General features: G+C 41.7%; 2 protein-coding genes across 2 annotated transcripts; both read right to left on the reverse strand.

Annotated features, from left to right (window-relative positions):
* Positions 1-593: 593 nt before the first annotated feature.
* On the reverse strand, positions 594-12,155 carry LOC133118870 (mitochondrial tRNA-specific 2-thiouridylase 1-like). The gene is made up of 11 exons (XM_061229126.1): positions 11,957-12,155; positions 11,025-11,190; positions 9,504-9,610; positions 8,401-8,523; positions 6,459-6,631; positions 5,901-5,954; positions 5,380-5,446; positions 4,825-4,925; positions 4,506-4,650; positions 2,120-2,202; positions 594-1,538 (listed from the first exon to the last, which is right to left on the reverse strand). Exons 1-11 carry the CDS (start codon positions 12,036-12,038, stop codon positions 1,392-1,394), a joined length of 1,248 nt encoding a protein of 415 aa, XP_061085110.1. The 5' UTR covers positions 12,039-12,155; the 3' UTR covers positions 594-1,391.
* Positions 12,156-12,513: 358 nt separating this feature from the next.
* On the reverse strand, positions 12,514-21,696 carry LOC133118869 (mitochondrial tRNA-specific 2-thiouridylase 1-like). The gene is made up of 11 exons (XM_061229124.1): positions 21,493-21,696; positions 20,582-20,747; positions 19,946-20,052; positions 18,862-18,984; positions 18,419-18,591; positions 17,848-17,901; positions 17,283-17,349; positions 16,728-16,828; positions 16,408-16,552; positions 15,195-15,277; positions 12,514-13,339 (listed from the first exon to the last, which is right to left on the reverse strand). Exons 1-11 carry the CDS (start codon positions 21,572-21,574, stop codon positions 13,193-13,195), a joined length of 1,248 nt encoding a protein of 415 aa, XP_061085108.1. The 5' UTR covers positions 21,575-21,696; the 3' UTR covers positions 12,514-13,192.
* Positions 21,697-22,028: the final 332 nt, after the last annotated feature.

Consider the following 22,028-nt stretch of genomic DNA (forward strand, 5'->3'; position numbering starts at 1 on the left):
GATAGACATTGCTCATTATGTAAAGTTTCGATTCACCCGTTGTTGGATGCGCAATAAACTGATCATTTCCAAATGAACGATTTCGTGTCTGTCTCTCTGGTTTCTCACCTTCGAATGAAGTATATATGCGGTCAGGATTTTCTTTAGCCCCAACTATGTAAAATGGTTTTAAATGGCCTTTAGTCAGTTTTCATATGCTACCAGTATGTGCTCTTGTGTTTATCATCAGACCTAGCTACGTGTTCATGAATGCACGCGGACAGCTTACATGTGTCTGATAAAACTTACAAAGCAATAACGAAAATCTCGAAGCATAAACAAATATTCCACGAGTGTCACAACCATTGGAAACCTATTGCTTTGCGCCCTCTTGTGGACAGCACAGAAAGATACACATGAACGAAGCGCGGTCACCAATATAAAATTGTCGGGAAGACGGTTCATTCAGGACAACCCTTTCGATATAAATCAAAAACGATGCAAGCGCAATTAGGCATTTCTTGACGATTAGGAAAAAGCTCTTTTGAAAGCTTTGCAACTATTAGTAATATTGATACATGCACCTAAAAAAAAAGAAAAATTAAGAAAACGAATTCCATATTTTACAACCGCGGCATGGCTGAATTTATTACACATCTACAGGTTCTGAAAATAGACAGATATTGAAATCAAATGATGAATAATACCAACTTGAGGGTTACAGTTTAAAAAATGCTGAATAAACAAACAAATAAAAACAAAGCCAGTTTTAATTATGATCAGACAGGGTTTAATGAATCAGAACTGTGCAAATTAGACTTTCCACAGCACGTTCCACGGCACGGTTTCAGTTGATATCAAAGATAGATTGTCTGCATAGTTTCCCTGGACTTAAAAATAATTGAACAAATTCAAAATTACTAGAAGGAGGGAGAGTCACTCTTGGTCAAACCATTCATTGTGCATTGTATAAAAACCAGGAGTTTTCTGTACAGTTAATGTTATAGCTACAACTGTAAATAACTTCCTTCCAATTTGACTTTCATAATTGGTATCTTGGACACCAACAGGACACTGACAGTCAATAACGGATATATTACAACTTGAATTTGTAAGAAATACGTTTTAAATAAGTTTCAAAATGTCATAAATGCTGCAAGAAATCACCTCATGCTTCCGTGAAGGAACGTCGTAACTGTCAAAATAAATGACAGGCGCAATTCACATCATATAAAAGTAAAACCCGTGATTGCGTTTGTTTACCCAAATACACCGACAGACATAACTGAGGAGAGACTATCCAAAGCCAGGCTGTCAGTCTGTCCAGGCTGTCAGTCTTTCAGCTGACCCGGCTTGAGGGTGCGGTCAGTCGCCTACGCGTTCGAGACAAAATGGCGGCGGTCGTCAGTCCTTCAGGTCATTTGCTCCGGGGTGCAGTTGGACTCGGAGGAGGTCCCTCTCAGCCGGTCTCGGCCCTGCTGTAGGGTGTATTCTGTGGGCCCCAGACGGATGATCTTCCCACTGCCGAGGCACTCGTCGCCCTTATACAGCACTGCGAACTGCAACACGGAGAATCAATAATCGTCCTTAACGACATTTTAACTGTAGATTGTTGCATAACATTCAGGATCAATGCAATGCTACTTTCGTGCAGAATGCATGCGGTCATGTTATGAAGTGTGTCAACGTCTCCGAATTTTTTTAGAGGTCACTAGGCGACCTTTAATTCAGCATCCGTTTTTCAGCACCAAGGTCAGTGCCGTGTACCGTTTTCGCCATTGCGCGCTGAAATGACATTACATTACATTAATGGCATTTCGCAGATGCTCTTATCCAGAGCGACATACAGTTGATTAGACTAAGCAGGAGACAATCCTCCCCTGGAGCAATGAAGGGTTAAGGGCCTTGCTCAAGGGCCCAACAGCTGTGAAGATCTAATTGTGGCTACACCGGGGATCGAACCACCGACATTGCGGGTCTCAGTCATGTACCTTAACCACAATGAACCAGAAGCCAAATTCAGCGTGGCAAGCAATTCAGCAGCTCTGTTGAGTTGTCCATGAGTTCATTCAAAAAACATGAGGATTACGTGACCCAAGAGGAGATGCATTCTTACGACCATACCTGCTGTGAAACCTACCTGTCCTGGCGTCAAGCCTCTGATTGGTTGAGCCGAGGTGAGCCAAATGGACCCGTCAGCATTCAGAGTCACAGTACAGGGAGCTGTAACACAAAGGACTGGAGTTATACCACACCTGCACAACCACAGGGACGAGCCAAACGCACCCATACAGATCCATACAGACAGGCATAGGCAGTGTTAGCACTGCATGTTAGCATAGCATTGCATGTCTAGGTCAGGGGTCGGCAACCCTGGTCCTGGAGAGCTGCAGGGTGTGCTGGCTTTCGTCTCCACCTTAAAATAAGCAACCAATTCAGGCCCAAGAAACCAGGTGAGGTGAGTTACCTGTGTAATCAACGGCTTTCATTGATCAATTAATGCCAAGTAACAACGAAAGCCAGCACACCCTGCAGCTCTCCAGGACCAGGGTTGCCGACCCCTGGTCTAGGTGCTTGACTGGGACCCAGAAGGTTGGTGGTTCAAGCCCCAGTTTGGTCACAATAAGATCAGTGCTGCTGTTGGGTCCTTGAGCAAGGCCCTTAACCCCATATTGCTCCAGGGAGGATATTTCACAAAGCACCAACTCAGCTTGTAAGTTGATTAGACTATGAAAGCATCAGCTAAATATCTGTAATGTAATGCTGTAATGTTGCAATGTCATAATGCTGTAATGTTGTGTAATGCTGTACAACTGTAATGCTGTAATATTGTAATGCTGTAATGTTGTGTAATGTTCTAAGACTAATGTTGTGTAATGCTGTTATGTATTAATACTGTAATGTTGTAATAATGTGATGCCGTCAAGCTGTAATACTGTAATGTTGTAATGTAGTAATGTAGTAATGTAGTAATGCTGTAATACTGTAATACTGTAATGTTGTAATGTAGTAATGTAGTAATGCTGTAATACTGTAATACTGTAATGGTATGTAATGCTGTAATGTTGTGTAATACTGTAATGTAGTAATACTGTAATAGTGTGTAATGCTGTAATACTGTAATGTAGTAATACTGTAACAGTGTGTAATGCTGTAATACTGTAATGTAGTAATACTGTAATGTTATGTAACACTGTATTGTAGTAATACTGTAATACTGTAACGTTATGTAATACTGTAATGTAGTAATGCTATAATACTGTAATGTTATGTAATACTGTAATGTAGTAATACTGTAATAGTGTGTAATGCTGTAATACTTTAATGTTGTGTAATACTGTAATGTAGTAATACTGTAATAGTGTGAAATGCTGTAATACTGTAATGTTGTGTAATACTGTAATGTAGTAATACTGTAATAGTGTGTAATGCTGTAATACTTTAATGTTGTGTAATACTGTAATGTAGTAATACTGTAATAGTGTGTAATGCTGTAATACTGTAATGTAGTAATACTGTAATATGTGTAATGCTGTACTATTGTAATGTAGTAATACTGTAATAGCGTGTAATGCTATAATACTGTAATGTTGTTTAATACTGTAATAGTGTGTAATGCTGTAATACTGTAATGTTGTTTAATACTGTAATAGTGTGTAATGCTGTAATACTGTAATGTAGTAATACTGTAATATGTGTAATGCTGTACTATTGTAATGTAGTAATACTGTAATAGCGTGTAATGCTATAATACTGTAATGTTGTTTAATACTGTAATAGTGTGTAATGCTGTAATACTGTAATGTTGTTTAATACTGTAATAGTGTGTAATGCTGTAATACTGTAATGTAGTAATACTGTAATATGTGTAATGCTGTACTATTGTAATGTTGTTTAATACTGTAATAGTGTGTAATGCTGTAATACTGTAATGTAGAAATACTGTAATAGTGTGTAATACTGTAATGTAGTAATACTGTAATAGTGTGTAATGCTGTAATACTGTAATGTAGTAATACTGTAGTGTGTAATGCTGTAATACTTTAATGTTGTGTAATACTGTAATGTAGTAATACTGTAATAGTGTGAAATGCTGTGATACTGTAATGTTGTGTACTATTGTAATGTTGTTTAATACTGTAATGTAGTAATACTGTAATAGTGTGTAATGCTATAATACTGTAATGTTGTTTAATACTGTAATAGTGTGTAATGCTGTAATACTGTAATGTTGTTTAATACTGTACTAGTGTGTAATGCTGTAATACTGTAATGTAGAAATACTGTAATAGTGTGTAATACTGTAATGTAGAAATACTGTAATAGTGTGTAATACTGTAATGTAGTAATACTGTAATAGTGCATAATGCTGTAATACTGTAATGGTGTGTAATGCTGTAATACTGTAATGTAGTAATACTGTAATAGTGTGTAATACTGTAATGTAGTAATACAGTAATAGTGTGTAATGCCGTAATACTGTAATGCAGTCAAGCTGTAATACGTGGGCGGCTCAGGCGACTCACAGAGGGGCCTCTGGTGCCGGTGGCGGAACAGGCACTCCATCATGCTGCTGCGCACCAGTTCGGCCGGCGGCTCCTCGGCGATCCAGTGGAAGCGGTCGGTCCGCAGCGTGTCGCGGTACAGTGCAGGGTGGTTGGTGGTGGGCGCCTGGGAGACCGGGTCAGAGGAGTCAACTGCAGTCGCACCCCGGAGAAGGTCTTTTGTGCAGAATGCATGCGGTCACGTTCGAAACGGAGGAATATTTCCCTTTCGTTGTAACCCTTAGTGTTTGAAACATTCTGAACCTCGTCTTAGTGCGGATCTTTCTGGAAAGTCCCTTACCACAAACACCTCTCCGGTGGTCACGTCCTTGTCCACCACAAACCAGGCGTCCCTGTGGTGCTCGATCCGGGCCCTCTGCCCCAGCGTGAAGGTGAAGCAGCCTGGGGACACAGTGACCGCGGTCAGACCCTCTGAGTAAGGTCTCCTTACCGTCCCTCGCTCCAGACCGCAGGGTGACCGCACCGGTAAAACACACACTTTTACTGCCTTCTCATCGTTTTCATTGTTAAATGTTGTGTTTGCCTACATACTTTTGCGAGTGTGTATTTGGGTTTGTATGCATTATTGATTCTCCAAAGTATTTGTACTTATTTAGGTTTTTGGTTCTTTGTGTCGTTGAAGCACTTACATTGTAACATTGTTTTTAGAAAAGTGCTTTATAAATAAAGTTTAACTTACCTACTGACTTACATAAGAAACCTGGCATTGCCCAACCAAACCTTCACTAGGTGTAATACTCACCCGAGGGGCCTTTTTATGGGGAAAATCCTGCTCTTTACACGGCTATTCCAAACACATTGGACGCCTTTTAAATATCAATAAAATAATATTCACCTTTGTGTTGGCCCATGATCCTCCCGTCTTCAACGGAAACCATATTTCCAGGCTGTGGCTCTAAATACTGATTAACAAGAGTCATCAAAGAAGCAAACAGTCAGCGCCTTTCACTAAATCGGTATATTAAATAAATACACATTAATGGCTTTTGGGATTATGGGATTAAAAAGGTGAAATTCAGGTCTACTTGCTCAATTTATTGTCAATAACAATAATAATCATAATAATAATAAAAAACCATAAAACCACGTCTACACAACGTGTCTGCTTCTTAAGAACCTAAATGTACTCACTGTCTGTTCTTTAATAGAAGAACATCCTCCTGAAATAACTCTTGGGAAATAAAATTATAATGTGGCTGGTGAATATAGCCAATGAAATCAGTTGAACCTGAACACAAACTCTGCTGCAGAGATTTACAGTGACTCAATTCCTGTGGTGTGAAAGAACAGTTGATCAGACCAAGATGGCGCCCCTAATTCCTCAAACTTTCACAATGAGGCCGTGGGTATTCATACCTCGAGAATGAAGTCCTCAAATTTCCTCTGTCCAATGAAACAGATCCCCATGCTCTGCCAAACAGGAAACAGGAGACAAGTTTGATCTCTCAACCTTTTTTTCTTTGCTTTCACTGTTGACTTGTAGATGCAACTAGATCTTTAAATAGCACAAAACAGCAATCTGTTGGTATGTGAAAGTGGACTACAGTGTCAACAGCCACAAACATACCGGAAACACTTCCTGGGGTTTGATGTTATATATAGAACTACCGCCAAGTGTCTTAAAAAACAGTGCCACTTCTCTCCCATAGATAAATAATGCAGCTCTAAAAACTATGCAGATGAGCGCTTAATTAGGAGAGTAAATCAAATAAAGGGCTTTGTACACAAAACCATAGACATTGTACAGTATAGAGAAAGAACAGTGTGATCTAATAAAGTAAAAATGGGCCCATATTCAGTAAGACAGCTGACCTGGGATCAGTTTAGCCGTTTATCTCATAGGAGGTGGTAAGTATCTGCACAGGGAAAGCCTGTCCCTAGATCAGTGCTCCTGCTAAGATTTAGTGTTGGTACCTCCTTCTTGTTCACAATGTGTTGGAAGCCGGCTTCGGCGGCCATCTTCTTAACAAAGTCCTTGGTCAGTCCCGCCAGCGGGAAGAGAGTCTGCCTCAGTGCATTCTGGGGGATCTGGCTGAGGAAGAACGTCTGGTCCTTAAAGTGGTCAGCTGCTTGATACAGTCTGGCCGCTGGGAACAGAAGCAAAGAAGGGTTTAAAATAGGGATGTGACAAATCATCAGTTTTAGTAACCGGTTACCATCCAATCTTTTAACGGTTAACCGGTGAACCGTTTAAACCGCTAGAGGTCGTATGTTTTTCTTTTTCTTTTTACTGGATTACTGAGAAATTTAATTGTATTTTAAAACTTTATTTTGGGCCATCTCAATAGTAAAATGCCAACATTGCAAGTCAGATAATAGTAAGTCAGCCTAATAGCCAAATTAAGTATTTACATTTACATTGTGCAGTGGAAGCTCACAGTTGCAGAAATCTGTAGTTAAATCCCTGTAGTTTACGTCCAGGCAATGCTGGACGATCGTGTGTGATTTTTCTTTCTTTTTTTTAATGCATCGGTTAAATTTATAATTCTTCATGTTTTCATCACTCTTCTGTATGGTTTCTGCCTGAAAAACTTGGCATGAAATCTGTGAATATGCTGCTGTGAATAACTTTCTTCGACTCCGTGGTCACGCAATATTTGCCTGATATAATATAACACCGGGTCTATTTTACCAAAGGCTACTGGTCTAATGACTTTACTTTCATGCCAGTGCAGGTCTCTGTACAATTTGATATATTCTTATGTAATTTTGTACGCCAATGCATTTTATATGGCGTGGGACAATCGTGGTGGTCAGATTAACGTGTCCATTTTTCGCTGAAAGCAGGGAATTTTAGATTTCAATATCGGACGGTAAATAACCTAATAATAATGTATTGCTTTATTTATTGTTATGTAGATACCGCAAAGTGGAAAGCGAAGTTCGGTTTGCCGGTCGTGTCAACGAATTCGCGTGTCAACGAATAAGCAGGGATGAAGAAACGCCAATAGAATAAACCAAAAGTGAACTGACAGCCACAGATTTAAAAAACAACAACAGATAAATTATTTGACATCTATAGGACTGTAGCATTCAATTCCATGCGGTGTTTGCATTCTTAACCCTCTGAAATGGCCACAGATTGCTTGCTTGTACGACTGCAGCTTGTGGATTGAATGCAAACAGCGTATTGTAATATTTTGTGCGACATTTGAGCAATGATGTATTGATTTGTTTTTATGTGGATACAGCATAGGAAAGCTACCTTCAGTTTGCAGGTAGTTTCGCGTGACAACGAATAAACACGGATCTTCTGTGAACCTTAAGAAAAGACATAACGTTACAATAAGCCATAAGTTAACCAACAGCTTCTGAAATTATTTGATAACTGTAATATTGTAGAATTAAATTCCCTATGGTGTTTGCATTTCAAACCCCTTGAAATGGCTAGATTGCTTGCTCGAACTACTGAAGCTAGTCGATTGCTAGTTTAGAACCGCAATAATACGCCTGGTGATGAACGTGCATTTATTTTAAACTGAGCTTACAATATCGGTTATCATTTTTTTGTAACCGGTTACAAATCAATTTCGGTTAACCGTCTAACCGTTCATACCCCTAGTTTAAAACCAAGCAACAGTCCACCTTGAGCAGGGCGGTCCAAACCTAACAATGTACACCTCATTCAACAGCTAGAGCAGGGCTACCCAACCCTGTTCCTGGAGATCCATCATCTTGTAGGTTATCACTCCATCCCAAACAAAGCACCAACCAGCGATACCAGCCGTTTAAAAACCTAGCTTGAGATGTTGTTTTTCAGCCGGGTCAGAATGCGATGACAAAAAAATACACTGGTTCACAGGAAGTCTGAATAAAGAATATGTCACACAGAAAGGATTTGAGGGATTCTGCTTACGGTTTCTGATCTCGAACCGATCCCGGAACAGGGTTTTAGGCGTCGGAACGTGCCTCTGCTGAAACACCTCCTCGTCCTCTTGGGATGTCCTGGCGTAGTGCCCAGTCGCCACGGCATCAGCGCCTGCCGATAAAAAAAAACAATAAAAAAAAAACCAGCCATCTTCATTAGCCAATCACAACAGACCCAGACCGAGACAAAAAAAAACACAGCAAACGTTTGCCAAATACGCAATTGTTTTGGATTCAAATATGTAATTATTTTGGATTCAAATATGTAATTGTTTTGGATTCAAATACTTTCCTACATTTTACTGACTGAATCCCCCGCATTCTGGTCCTAGTTTCAGACTCAATTGCACCAGGTAAGATGATTAGAGGACAGAAAAGTATTTTAATCCAAAACAATTACGGAATTGACCCATGTCTGCAATGCACCGGACAAGGAATATTACTTAACGTCTGTTAAATAAAGTTTGGTGCCGTCTCCCTGCATTTCCCCTCGGCCAATCAGCTCTAATCTCTGGTCTCAAATCGACTCGGTCGCCTTTAATCACAAAACATTTCGCCGACCCACTTAACCAGAGAGACTTAGGTCTATACAAATAACACCGTTTTGCATAAAATCAATTTCTACAACTGCATGTTTGACTGAAGCAATTAACGTTCAGTAAAGGGAGCAAGGTTACACCGGCAAAGAACCATTATCCATTAAAATACACTTTAGCGACAATTACCTTAGAGATTTATTTTACATTTCCACCAGATGATACACAGCTGAATTGGATAGTTCTGTGCATTCTGGAATATGGGCAAGGAGAGACCTTAATCTCTTATTGAATTGGCCAAACCATTCAGTAATTGCTATTTTAGCTACATTTCCTGATTACTTCATGAATGCCAGCTCAATACTGTGGCTGTGTCGCTGTTGTATTGTGGTCTAACTTACAGATAAATAAGGATATAAGTGTATTCAGCCAATTAGCTAATTTGGCCAGTGTATTCAGCTAATTGGCTCATTTGGCCTGGTCTAGAATAATGCACCAGTGCACTTAATGCTGAAAAGCAACCGATGCTAATGCTAGGCCACTCACTGACACCTACCCAGAGTGTTCATGGCGTACTCAAAGAAGTGTTTGAATTTGATATGCTTGTTGCACATGATGTCAGGGTTGGGTGTTCTCCCCTTCTGATGTTCCTTCAACATATTACTACAAAAAGGACAGATCATGACAGTGTTAATATATCCACTTCCCTAGCTGGTTAGGTAAGTACATAGGTTAGCATCCAATATAGAGCCTTGACATACAGTACCCGAATAAGATTTGGTACAGATAAGATTCTTTCAAAAATAATTCAATGAAAGGCACCCAACATACTCTACATTTTACATTACATTTGAGTAATTTGTCAGAATAGTTCAAAGCTTAATCAAATCAATATTTTTTTTGTGACCACCCTTCAGCATTAAAACTGCATCACTTCTCTGAGATATAGAACTGCAGGACAGCGTTGGCTAAGACAATCAGCAGGAAGGTTGTTCCAAGCATGTTGGAGAACTTGCCACAGTTCTTCTGCAGACTTTGGTTGGCTCCTTGCTTCTGATCACAGACAGCCTTGACCAAGTTATGTAAAAACAGTAATATCTTACTTTAAAAAAAATAAAATACAAAAATGTCTCTGTAAAATAAAATCTTTTGGAAAATGAATATAAAAAAATAAACATATATATAATAAAGTCTAGGGTGCCTAAGACTTCTGCACAGTACTGTATGTGTGGTGTAGCATGATCTAAAATGCACAGTCTAAATCAGTGGCCCTCACTCCTGGTCCTGGAGAGCTGCAGGGTGTGCTGGCTTTCACTGTCACTCAGTACGTAATTGATTGCACTCTCCTGGTTTCTTGGGTCTGATTGGTTGTTGATATTAACGTGAAAATGAAAACGAGCACAACCTACGGTTCTCCAGGCACAGGAGCGAGGACCACTGGTCTAAACGCACGCCTGGATTTCATTTGAGAAGCAACATTCAACACAAAGTCATTCTTACAATAAAACATTATCCAGAATAGTTGAGCAGGGGCCTGTTTCACAAAGCAGGATAATGGAGTTAGCTGGATAACTGTGCTGACTAAAACCGGGAACAGCTCTTTTTACTTCAGTCCATGTTCCAGAGTTGTGAGTGTTCTGGGTTCAGTTATCCTCAGAAATTATGCTTTATGAAAAAGGCCCCAGAACACTTCATAGAATGTCAAGTAACAATTTACTTGCCATAAGGCTGACATAACACTGTCATACACAACATAGCACCTGTCACAAGAAGGCATCACAGATTATGTCAGTTGATGTCAAATGACAATGTTACAGTCATAGAATTTACCAATAAAAGTATGATAGTTTTACATCATTTCACATAACCTGACGCAACCTGTTATACCATCTTGTGACAGCTGTTATGTCGTGTGTATAACAGTGTTCTGTCAGCCTGATGGCAAGGGGTTCATGTAAAGTGTCACCTAATGTCACAGTCAGCACATTGTACTGTACTGGCGGCGGTATTAAGTTATATCTTCTCAACAAATAATTAGGACACGCTGTCCAGTGACCTGGAACAGATGATTTGTTACCTGAAGACTTCGTGCCAGTATTCCTTGACGTAGGACACCTGGTGAAAGGGCATGTCCAACATCCGACACACCCTGTACGCGTCTTCACAGTCCCGCTCGCCGGTGCACACGCCCTGCTCGTCCAGCGAGTCCCAGTTCCGCATGAATACGCCCGTCACGTGATAACCTTCAAAACACACTTTGAGGTTCGACTTCCGCTTGTCTTATTCTGTCAGCAAGTACTTCTCTGACACATATTCTCTGTCTTGCTTGATTGCTGTAGAGCAAGGGTGGGGAGATCTGGTCCTACAGGGGCGGCGCATACCCAAGTTTTTGTTTCCACAAATTACTCTGGCTTCATGAGCTGATTGACTATACATAACAGGAGTAAATTAGACCACAGCAAAACAGTCATTCATGCACTTAGCAAGAAGTGTAGCTAAAATACCAGACTCAACTGGCTAATTAAGTCATTTAGGCCAGAAGTTGGCATGAAAACCAGAAACAGATAAGGCCCTCCTCTGCTGTCGAGAAATGTAGAAAGCAGGGCTTACATTCCATCGTGGTCACTGGCGGCACCGCCCCCTCCAGCCCACGTTGGTTTTTGTCGTTATCCGTTGTTATCCAGAATCAGTTATTTCAAAAAATCTTTTACAGGTATCAGCATACAGTCTTAAAATCAGTTATACACAGGCCACGAGTTCCTTTTTTAACCAATTTGAGAACCCCATATGGAAGTGTTTTGTAACTTTTGCGTCATCTTCTGACGTCACCTAATATTTTTCGTAACACACTCAAAAAGCGTATTCCATTGCTAGCCAGCAAAAACGTATCTAAATGTCAAATAACAGCTACTACATTTGTTAAATGAGTCCGCTTTGCAAGAAGGGCGTTTCCAAACTGGTACGCTAGCTACACCCTCCACTTGCAGGATAAATTACAATGTTACCTACCTTGCCGTTTGAGCAGAAGCGCGGTCACAGAGCTGTCGACACCGCCAGACATTGCACAGACAACGTGTCTCATGACACCCATGACGACTCATACAATTCTAAACAGCAAGTAAGAAAAGTGTCAAACGCTAAAAAGGTTTGAAAGTAACAAAAGCTTCACGTTCTATCAAGGAGAGCGCCATGTTTGATGGTCCGTCGACAAAACCGTTCCCCTAGAAACAAAACGCATCCTGTGCCCATATACGTTAGGGAAACGTGCGGAAATTAAATAGAAAACACAAAATCTTGCTTAAAATGTATGGCATTTTCGGAGACAGACTGCAAGCAGGCTGTCACCCCATGGCTCTTCTGCAGTAATATCATGGTGAGGTCATTAAAAACGATATCGTTCATCACACCATTACGAATAGAACATTTACCTTAAATGCCTCCTTCTGGCGGCCCGTTTAATAATTAATAAAGAAGAGACTTCTGCTGAATCAAATGATGAATAATACCACCTTGAGGGTTACAGTTTAAAAAATGCGAAATAAACAAACAAATAAAAACAAAGCCAGTTTTAATTCTGATCAGATAGGATTTAATGAATCGGAACTGCAAATTAGACTTTCCACAGCACGTTAGAAATCCTGAAAAAATTCAGATCCAAATTGAAGAAAACTGACACTCATTTATGTTCCAGTTAGGATCAAAGGTAGATTGTCTGCATAGTTTTCCTGGATTTATATACTTAAATAATTGAACAATTCAAAACTACTTGAAGGTACGAGAGAGTCACTCTTTGTCAAACCATTCATTGGGTACTGTATAAAAACAGTTTTCGGTACAGTTAATGTTACAGTTACAACTGTAAATAACTTCCTTCCAATTTGACTTTCATAATTGGTATCTTGGATACCAACAGGACACTGACAGTCAATAACGGATATATTACAACTTGAATTTGTAAGAAACACGTTTTAAATAAGTTTCAAAATGTCATAAATCCTGCCAAAAAATCACCTCAAGCTTCCGTGAAGCAACATCGTAACTGTCAAAATAAATGACAGGCGTAATTCACATCACATAAAAGTAAAACCCGTGATTGCGTTTGTTTAACCAAAGACACCGACAGACATTACTGAGGAGAGACTGTCCAAAGCCAGGTTACGGCTGTCCGTCTGTCAGCTGACCCGGCTTGAGGGTGCGGTCAGTCGCCTACGCGTTCGAGGCAAAATGGCGGCGGTCGTCAGTCCTTCAGGTCGTAGGTTCCGGGGTGCAGTTGGACTCGGAGGGGGTCCCTCTCAGCCGGTCTCGGCCCTGCTGTAGGGTGTATTCTGTGGGCCCCAGACGGATGATCTTCCCACTGCCGAGGCACTCGTCGCCCTTGTACAACACTGCGAACTGCAACACGGAGAATCAATAATCGTCCTTAACGACATTTTAACTGTAAATTGTTGCATAACATTCAGGAACAATGCAATGCTACTTTCGTGCAGAATGCATGCGGTCATGTTATGAAGTGTGTCAACAACTTTTAGAGGTCACTAGGCGACCTTTAATTAAACATCCGTTTTTCAGCACCAAGGTCAGTGCTGTGTACCGTTTTCGCCATTGTGCGCTGAAATTACATTACATTACATTAATGGCATTTGGCAGACACTCTTATCCAGAGCAACATACAGTTGATTAGACTAAGCAGGAGACAATCCTCCCCTGGAGCAATGTAGGGTTAAAGGCCTTGCTCAAGGGCCCAACAGCTGTACAGATCTTATTGTGGCTACATCAGGGATCGAACCACCGACATTGCGGGTCCCAGTGTCGAGGACCCGGCCCTAGGCCCCCCTGATGAGAGATTGACGGGGGATTGTTAACCCCTCGCACACGCCATCGAGGTGGTAGTAAGAACGCCCGTAAGAAGAAAAATATGTGGTTCAGAGAATGAGCAGCCATACTTGTCAGTAGAGGAGTCTGAAGTCGGGGGACTTAGATTTAGGGTTTTAAGGAGCAAGGTTAAAGTTCTGACTGAGAATACCCCAACCCTACAGGGGAGGGGCACAATGCCTGGCTAAAACAAATAAATAAATAAATAAGGAAAACGGAAGGGATGTCAATACCGAAAGAAGATTAAGAGGCTTTAAGGGCCTTCCTGATTATAGCACAAATAATTTTTCGGATAGATTCAAAGGACTGACTATAGAAGAGTTGGTGGATGATTTACACTCAGCTATTGGCTGGATGTCCTTTGTAGATCCCTTAAGGCGCCGCGGAGAGGGGCACCTGAAGAGTGTGTTGAGATGGTGGAGGGCACTAACTTCTGGCTTATATGAAGTCAAAGTTTGGAGAGAGTCCAAGGAGAGATTATGACAGGGAGACAAATACCAGTGATGAATAGGTTCATTAAAAAATTACATAAGAGCTAGTGTTTTTCCACTCGTATATTAAGATGGTGGAAATTCCCAAACCAGAGGGGCACATGACATAAAATATTGGGGAAATTTCTTTTGAGGTATGAGAAAATGACAATTGGAAAAACAGAAATAATGAATATGGTCATTAAAAAACAAGTTACATAAGAGATAAATGTCTTCCCGCTTGAAATATTGGGGACATTTCTTATCAAAAAGGTACACTTTTGTATGCAAAAAAGATATATAAGGAATAAGCTTTTAGACCTTAGGATGGGATCTTAGAATTTTGCTTCAGAAGATATCTACGAGCTGTTGAAGAGAGAGCAACGCAGGACAGCTGTAGTCAAGCCGGAGTGGCGCGCTCCCTCTGCGCGCCACTCCGGGATCTGGATATGGAGAACAGAGTGATGTACGCGGTGCGGACTTAGCCCAAGAGTTGTGGCAGCGGGACTGATGTCGAAGAGGTGTTCATGCGCATCCCTCATCATACAGAAAAGCTGGTGAAAGAGTTAAAGGGCTTTTACGACATGCTTGGAGCCGTGAACTGCACCTGGAGGCCAACAGACGGGACGCGGGGTTCCTCCACGCTACAGAACACCTTCCTGCTGGACCCACGCAAGAACCTGAAGCCTCCCCCCCTAACCTCAGTGTCAGTGGGGAGAGGCATATGCTGCGGCTGCACTGCACCATCATGTACCTTAACCACAATGAACCAGAAGCCACCAAATTTAGCGTGGCAAGCAATTCAGCAGCTCTGTTGAGTTATCTATGAGCTCATTAAATAACATGAGGATTACATGACCCAAGAGGAGATGCATTCTTATGACCATACCTGCTGTGAAACCTACCTGCCCCGGCGTCAAGGCTCTGATTGGCTGAGCCAAGGTGAGCCAAACAGACCCGTCAGCATTCAGAGTCACAGTACAGGGAGCTGTAACACAAAAGACTGGAGTTATACCACACCTGCACAACCACAGGGACGAGCCAAACGCACCCATACAGACAGGCATAGGCAGTGTTAGCATTGCATGTTAGCACAGCATTGCATGTCTAAGTGCTTGACTGGGACCCAGAAGGTTGGCGGTTCAAGCCCCTGTTTGGTCACAATAAGATCAGTGCTGCTGTTGGGTCCTTGAGCAAGGCCCTTAACCCCACATTGCTCCACGGAGGATATTTCACAAAGCATGGAATGTTGTAATGTTGTAAAACTAATGTTGTGTAATGCTGTAGTACTGTAATGTATTAATACTGTAATGTTGTAATCATGTAATGCCGTCATGCTGTAATACTGTAATGGTGTGTAATGCTGTAATGTTGCAATGCCATCATGCTGTTATGTCGTAATGGTGTGTCAGGCTATAATGCTGTAATGCTGTAATACTGTAACGGTGTGTAATGCCGTCATACTGTAATACCGTAATGTGTAATGTTGTAATACTGTAATGTGGTAATAATGTAATGCCGTCATGCTGTCCTACTGTATTGGTGTGCAATGCTGTAATACTGTACTGTTGTAATGCCGTCATGCTGTAACGGCGTAATGGTGTGTCAGGCTATAATGCTGTAATGTTGTGTAACACTGTAATGTTGTAATAATGTAATGCCGTCATGCTGTAACAGCGTAATGGTGTGTCAGGCTATAATGCTGTAATGTTGTGTAATACTGTACTGTTGTAATGCCGTCATGCTGTAATGGCGTAATGGTGTGTCAGGCTATAATGCTGTAATGTTGTGTAATACTGTACTGTTGTAATGCCGTCATGCTGTAATGGCGTAATGGTGTGTCAGGCTGTAATGTTGTGTAATACTGTACTGTTGTAATGCCGTCATGCTGTAATGGCGTAATGGTGTGTCAGGCTGTAATGTTGTGTAATACTGTACTGTTGTAATGCCGTCATGCTGTAATGGTGTGTCAGGCTATAATGCTGTAATGTTGTGTAATACTGTACTGTTGCAATGCCATCATGCTGTAATGGCGTAATGGCGTGTCAGGCTGTAATGCTGTAATGTTGTGTAACACTGTAATGCTGCGTAACACTGTAACGCTGTCGGGGGACTCACAGAGGGGCATCTGGTGCTGAAAGCGGAACAGGCACTCCATCATGCTGCGGCGCACCAGCTCGGCCGGCGGGTCCTCTGCGATCCAGTGGAAGCGGTCGGTCCGCATGGTGTCGCGGTACAGTGCAGGGTGGTTGGTGGTGGGCGCCTGGGAGACCGGGTCAGAGGAGTCAACCGCGGTCGCACCCCGGAAAAGGTTCTTTTGTGCAGAATGCATGCGGTCACGTTCGAAACGGAGGAATATTTCCCTTTCGTTGTAACCCTCAGTGTTTGAAACATTCTGAACCTCGTCTTAGTGCGGATCTTTCCGGAAAGTCCCTTACCACAAACACCTCCCCGTTGGTCACGTCCTTGTCCACCACAAACCAGGAGTCCCTCTGGCCCCCGATCCGGGCCCTCTGCCCCAGCGTGAAGGTGAACCAGCCTGGGGACACAGTGACCGCGGTCAGACCCTCTGAGTAAGGTCTCCTTACTGTCCCTCGCTACAGACCGCAGGGTGACCGCACCGGTAAAACACACACTTTTACTGCCTTCTCATCGTTTTCATTGTTAAATGTTGTGTTTGCCTACATACTTTTGCGAGTGTGTATTTGGGTTTGTATGCATTATTGATTCTCCACAGTATTTGTACTTATTTATGTCTTTGGTTCTTCAGGTCTTTGAAGCACTTACATTGTAACATTGTTTTCAGAAAAGCACTTTAAAAATCAAGTTTAACTCACCTACTTACTTACATAAGCAACCTGGCATTGCCCAACCAAACCTTCACTAGGTGTAATACTCACCCGAGGGGCCTTTTTATGGGGAAAATCCTGCTCTTTACACTGCTATTCCAAACACATTGGACGCCTTTTAAATATCAATAAAATAATATTCACCTTTGTGTTGGCCCATGATCCTCCCGTCTTCAACGGAAACCATATTTCCAGGCTGTGGCTCTAAATACTGATTAACAAGAGTCATCAAAGAAGCAAACAGTCAGCGCCTTTCACTAAATCTGTCTATTAAATAAAAACACATTAATGGCTTTGTAATACATTTTAAATAAAACATTCACTAATCATAAATAGTAACGAATAATAATTGGGATTAAAAAGGTGACTCAAACAATCACTGTGATGTGACATCAATTTGTTGTCAATAACAAGAACAATAATAATAATAATAAAACCATAAAACCCTGTTCCACGTCTACACAACATGTCTGCTTCTTGAGAACCTAATGTACACACTGTCTGTTCTTTTATAGAAGAACAACCTCCTGAAATAACTCTTGGGTAATAAAATAATAATGTGGCTGGTGAATATAGCCAATGAAATCAGCTGAACCTGAACACAAACTCTGCTGCAGAGATTTACAGTGACTCAATTCCTGTGGTGTGAAAGGACAGTTGGTGCCCCTAATTCCTCAAACTTTCACAGTGAGGCTGTGGGTATTCATACCTCGAGAATGAAGTCCTCGAAGTTCCTCTCTCCAATGAAACAGATCCCCATGCTCTGCCAAACAGGAAACAGGAGACAAGTTTGATCTCTCAACCTTTTTTTCTTTGCTTTCACTATTGACTTGTAGATGCAACTGGATCTTTAAATAGCACAAAACAGCAATCTGTCGGTATGTGAAAATGGACTATAGTGTCAACAGCTATAAAAATACCTGAAACACTTACTGGGGTTTGCTGTTATATATATATATATAGAACTACTGCCTAGTGTCTTAAAAAACAGTGCCACTTCTCTACCATAGACAAATAATGCAGCACAGCTCAAAAAATTATGTAGATGAGCGCTTAATTAGGACAAAATCAAATGAAGGGCTTTGTACACAAAACCATAGACATTGTACAGTATAGAGAAAGAACAGTGTGATCTAATAAAGTGAAAATGGGCCCATATTCAGTAAGACAGCTGACCTGGGATCAGGTCAGCCGTTTATCTCATAGAAGGTCTGCAGAGCATCTGCACAGGGAAAGCCTGACCCTAGATCAGTGCTCCTGCTAAGATTTAGTGTTGGTACCTCCTTCTTCTTCACGATGTGTTGGAAGCCGGCTTCGGTGGCCATCTTCTTAACAAAGTCCTTGGTCAGTCCCGCCAGCGGGAAGAGAGTCTGCCTCAGTGCATTCTGGGGGATCTGGCTGAGGAAGAACGTCTGGTCCTTAAAGCGGTCAGCTGCTTGATACAGTCTGGCCGCTGGGAACAGAAGCAAAGAAGGGTTTAAAACCAAGAAACAGTCCACCTAGAGCAGGGCGGTCCAACCCTGTTCCTGGAGGTCTACCGTCCTGTAGGTTTTCACTCCATCCCAAACAAAGCACCAGCCAACGATACCAGCCGTTTAAAAACCTAGCTTGAGATGTTGTTTTTCAGCCGGGTCAGAATGCGATGACAAAAAAATACACTGGTTCACAGGAAGTCTGAATAAAGAATATGTCACACAGAAAGGATTTGAGGGATTCTGCTTACGGTTTCTGATCTCGAACCGATCCCGGAACAGGGTTTTAGGCATTGGAACGTGCCTCTGCTGAAACACCTCCTCGTCCTCTTGGGATGTCCTGGCGTAGTGTCCAGTCGCCACGGCATCAGCACCTGCCGATGAACAAAAAACCAAAAACAATTAAAAAAACCAGTCATCTTCATGAGCCAATCACAACAGACCCTGACCGAGACAAAAAAAACGCAGCAAACGTTTGCCAAATACGCAATTGTTTTGGATTCAAATACGTAATTGTTTTGGATTCAAATATGTAATTGTTTTGGATTCAAATACTTTCCTTCGTTTTACTGACTGAATCCCCGCCTTCTGGTCCTAGGTTCAGACTCAATTGCACCAGGTAAGATGATTAGAGGACAGAAAAGTATTTTAATCCAAAACAATTGTGTAATTGACCCATGTCTGCAATGCAGCGGACAAGGAATAATACTGAACGTCTGTTAAATGAGGTTTGGTGCCGTCTCACTGCATTTCCCCTCGGCCAATCAGCTCTAATCTCTGGTCTCAAATCGACGCGAATCACAAAACATTTCGCCGACCCACTTATCCAGAGAGACTTAGGCCTACACAAATAACACTGGTTTGCATAAAATATATTTCTAGAACTGGATGTTTGACTGAAGCAATTAACGTTCAGTACAGGGAACAAGGTTACACTGGCAAAGAACCATTATCCATTAAAATACACTTGACAATTACCTTTGAGATTTAATTCACATTTCCACCAGATGATACACAGCTGAGTTCAGTGCATTCTGGGATATTGGCAAGGAGAGACCTTAATCTCTTATTTAATTGGCCGAATCATTCAGTAATTGCTATTTTAGCTATATTCCTTGATTACTTCATGAATGCCAGCTCAATACTGCTGCTGTGTCGCTGTTGTATTGTAGTCTAAGTTACAGATAAACAAGGATAAGTGTATTCAGCCAATTAGCTAATTTGGCCAGTGTATTCAGCTAATTGGCTCATTTGGCCTGGTGTAGAATAATGCACCCGTGCACTTAATGCTGAAAAGCAACCGATGCTAATGCTAGGCCACTCACTGACACCTACCCAGAGTGTCCATGGCGTACTGAAGGAAGTGTTTGAATTTGATATGCTTGTTGCACATGATGTCAGGGTTGGGTGTTCTCCCCTTCTGATATTCCTTCAACAGATTACTACAAAAAGGACAGATCATGACAGTGTTAATATACCCACTTCCCTAGCTGGTTAGGGAAGTACATAGGTTAGCATCCGATATAGAGCCTTGACATTCAGTACCCGTGTAACATTCGGTACAGATAAGATTTACCAATAAAAGTATGATAGTGTTACGTCATTTCACATAACCTGACACAACCTGTTATACCATCTTGTGACAGCTGTTATGTCGTGTGTATAACAGTGTTATGTCAGCCTTATGGCAAGGGGTTCAAGTAAAGAGTAACCAAATGTCACAGTCAGCACATTGTACTGTACTGGCGGAGGTATTCAGTTATATCTTTTTTTTTTTTAAGATATTTTTTAGGCCTTTTTCAGCTTTTTTATTGGACAGTATATAGAGACAGGAAGAATGGGGGCGAGAGAGAGGGAAAGACATGCGACAAATTGTCAGACGGTCGGATTCGAACCGTTGACGTCGCGGTTATCTTTTTAACAAATAATTAGGACACGCTGTCCTGTGAGCTGGGACAGATGATTTGTTACCTGAAGACTTCGTGCCAGTATTCCTTGACGTAGGATACCTGGTGAAAGGGCATGTCCAACATCCGACACACCCTGTACGCGTCTTCACAGTCCCGCTCGCCGGTGCACACGCCCTGCTCGTCCAGCGAGTCCCAGTTCCGCATGAATACGCCCGTCACGTGATAACCTTCAAAACACACTTTGAGGTTCGACTTCCGCTTGTCTTATTCTGTCAGCAAGTACTTCTCTGACACATATTCTCTGTCTTGCTTGTTGCTGTAGAGCAAGGGTGGGGAAATCTGGACCTACGGGGGAGGTTTTCGTTTCCACAAATTACTCTGGCTTCATGAGCTGATTGACTGTACATAACACGAGTAAAATAGACCACAGCAAAACAGTCATTCATGCGCTTAACAAGAAGTGTAGCTAACATATCAGACTCAACCGGCTAATTAAGTCATTTAGGCCAGAAGTTGACATGAAAACCAGAAAAAGATAAGGCCCTCCTCTGCTGTCGAGAAATGTAGAAAGCAGGGCTTACATTCCATCGTGGTCACTGGCGGCACCGCCCCCTCCAGCCCACGCTGGTTTTTGTTGTTATCCAGAATCAGTTATTTTAAAAAATCTGTTACAGGTTTCAGCATACACTCTTAAATTCAGTTATACACCGGCCACGAGTTCCTTTTTTAACCAATTTGAGAACCCCATATGGAAATATTTTGTAACTTTTGCGTCAGCTTCTGACGTCACCTCATATTTTTCGTTACACACTCAAAAAGCATATTCCATTGTTAGCAAGAAAAAACGTAAGAAAATAAGCCAAATAACAGCTACTACATTTGTTAAATTAGTCCGCTCTGCGAGAAGGGCGTTACCAAACTGGTACGCTAGCTAGACCTTCCACTTGCAGGATAAATGGCAATGTTACCTACCTCGCCGTTTGAGCAGAAGCGCGGTCACAGAGCTGTCGACACCGCCAGACATTGCACAGACAACGTGTCTCATGACACCCATGACGACTCATACAATTCTAAACAGCAAGTAAGAAAAGTGTCAAACGCTAAAAAGGTTTGAAAGTAACAAAAGCTTCACGTTCTATCAAGGAGAGCGCCATGTTTGATGGTCCGTCGACAAAACCGTTCCCCTAGAAACAAATCGCATCCTGTGCCCATACACGTTTAATCTGACACGTCATTGCTGTTTAGCCTAATTTTAATTAATTTAACCATAGAAAGGGGAAACGTGCGGGAATTAAATAGAAAACACAAAATCTTGCTTAAAATGTATGCCATTTTCTGAATTTATTGCACAGAGTAAAGCATTCCTTCATAGCCTACCTGATATGTTATGCACGTATCAGAATGTCTGTTGCTGATGGGAGGATACATCACTGAAGTATGAAACAGGGTTGTGGGGGGGCTGGAGCCTATCCCAGCATCCATTGGGTGAAAGGCAGGAATACAGGACA

Source organism: Conger conger, chromosome 19, assembly GCF_963514075.1.
Source record: "Conger conger chromosome 19, fConCon1.1, whole genome shotgun sequence".
Classification (NCBI taxonomy): Eukaryota; Metazoa; Chordata; class Actinopteri; order Anguilliformes; family Congridae; genus Conger; species Conger conger.

What these genes read in the sequence shown, in the direction of transcription:
- LOC133118869 (XM_061229124.1), bottom strand. Translation starts at nt 21,574, where the DNA reads ATGGGTGTCATGAGACACGTTGTCTGTGCAATGTCTGGCGGTGTCGAC. An exon ending in TACTGGCACGAAGTCTTCAG is followed by an intron (nt 20,053 to 20,581) that starts GTAACAAATCAT and finishes TCCTTTTTGTAG; the next exon opens with TAATCTGTTGAAGGAATATC. An exon ending in CCAACGGGGAGGTGTTTGTG is followed by an intron (nt 16,553 to 16,727) that starts GTAAGGGACTTT and finishes CCGGTCTCCCAG; the next exon opens with GCGCCCACCACCAACCACCC.
- LOC133118870 (XM_061229126.1), bottom strand. Translation starts at nt 12,038, where the DNA reads ATGGGTGTCATGAGACACGTTGTCTGTGCAATGTCTGGCGGTGTCGAC. An exon ending in GTACGCCATGAACACTCTGG is followed by an intron (nt 8,524 to 9,503) that starts GTAGGTGTCAGT and finishes TTTTATCGGCAG; the next exon opens with GCGCTGATGCCGTGGCGACT. An exon ending in GAGGCTTGACGCCAGGACAG is followed by an intron (nt 1,539 to 2,119) that starts GTAGGTTTCACA and finishes TCCGTGTTGCAG; the next exon opens with TTCGCAGTGCTGTATAAGGG.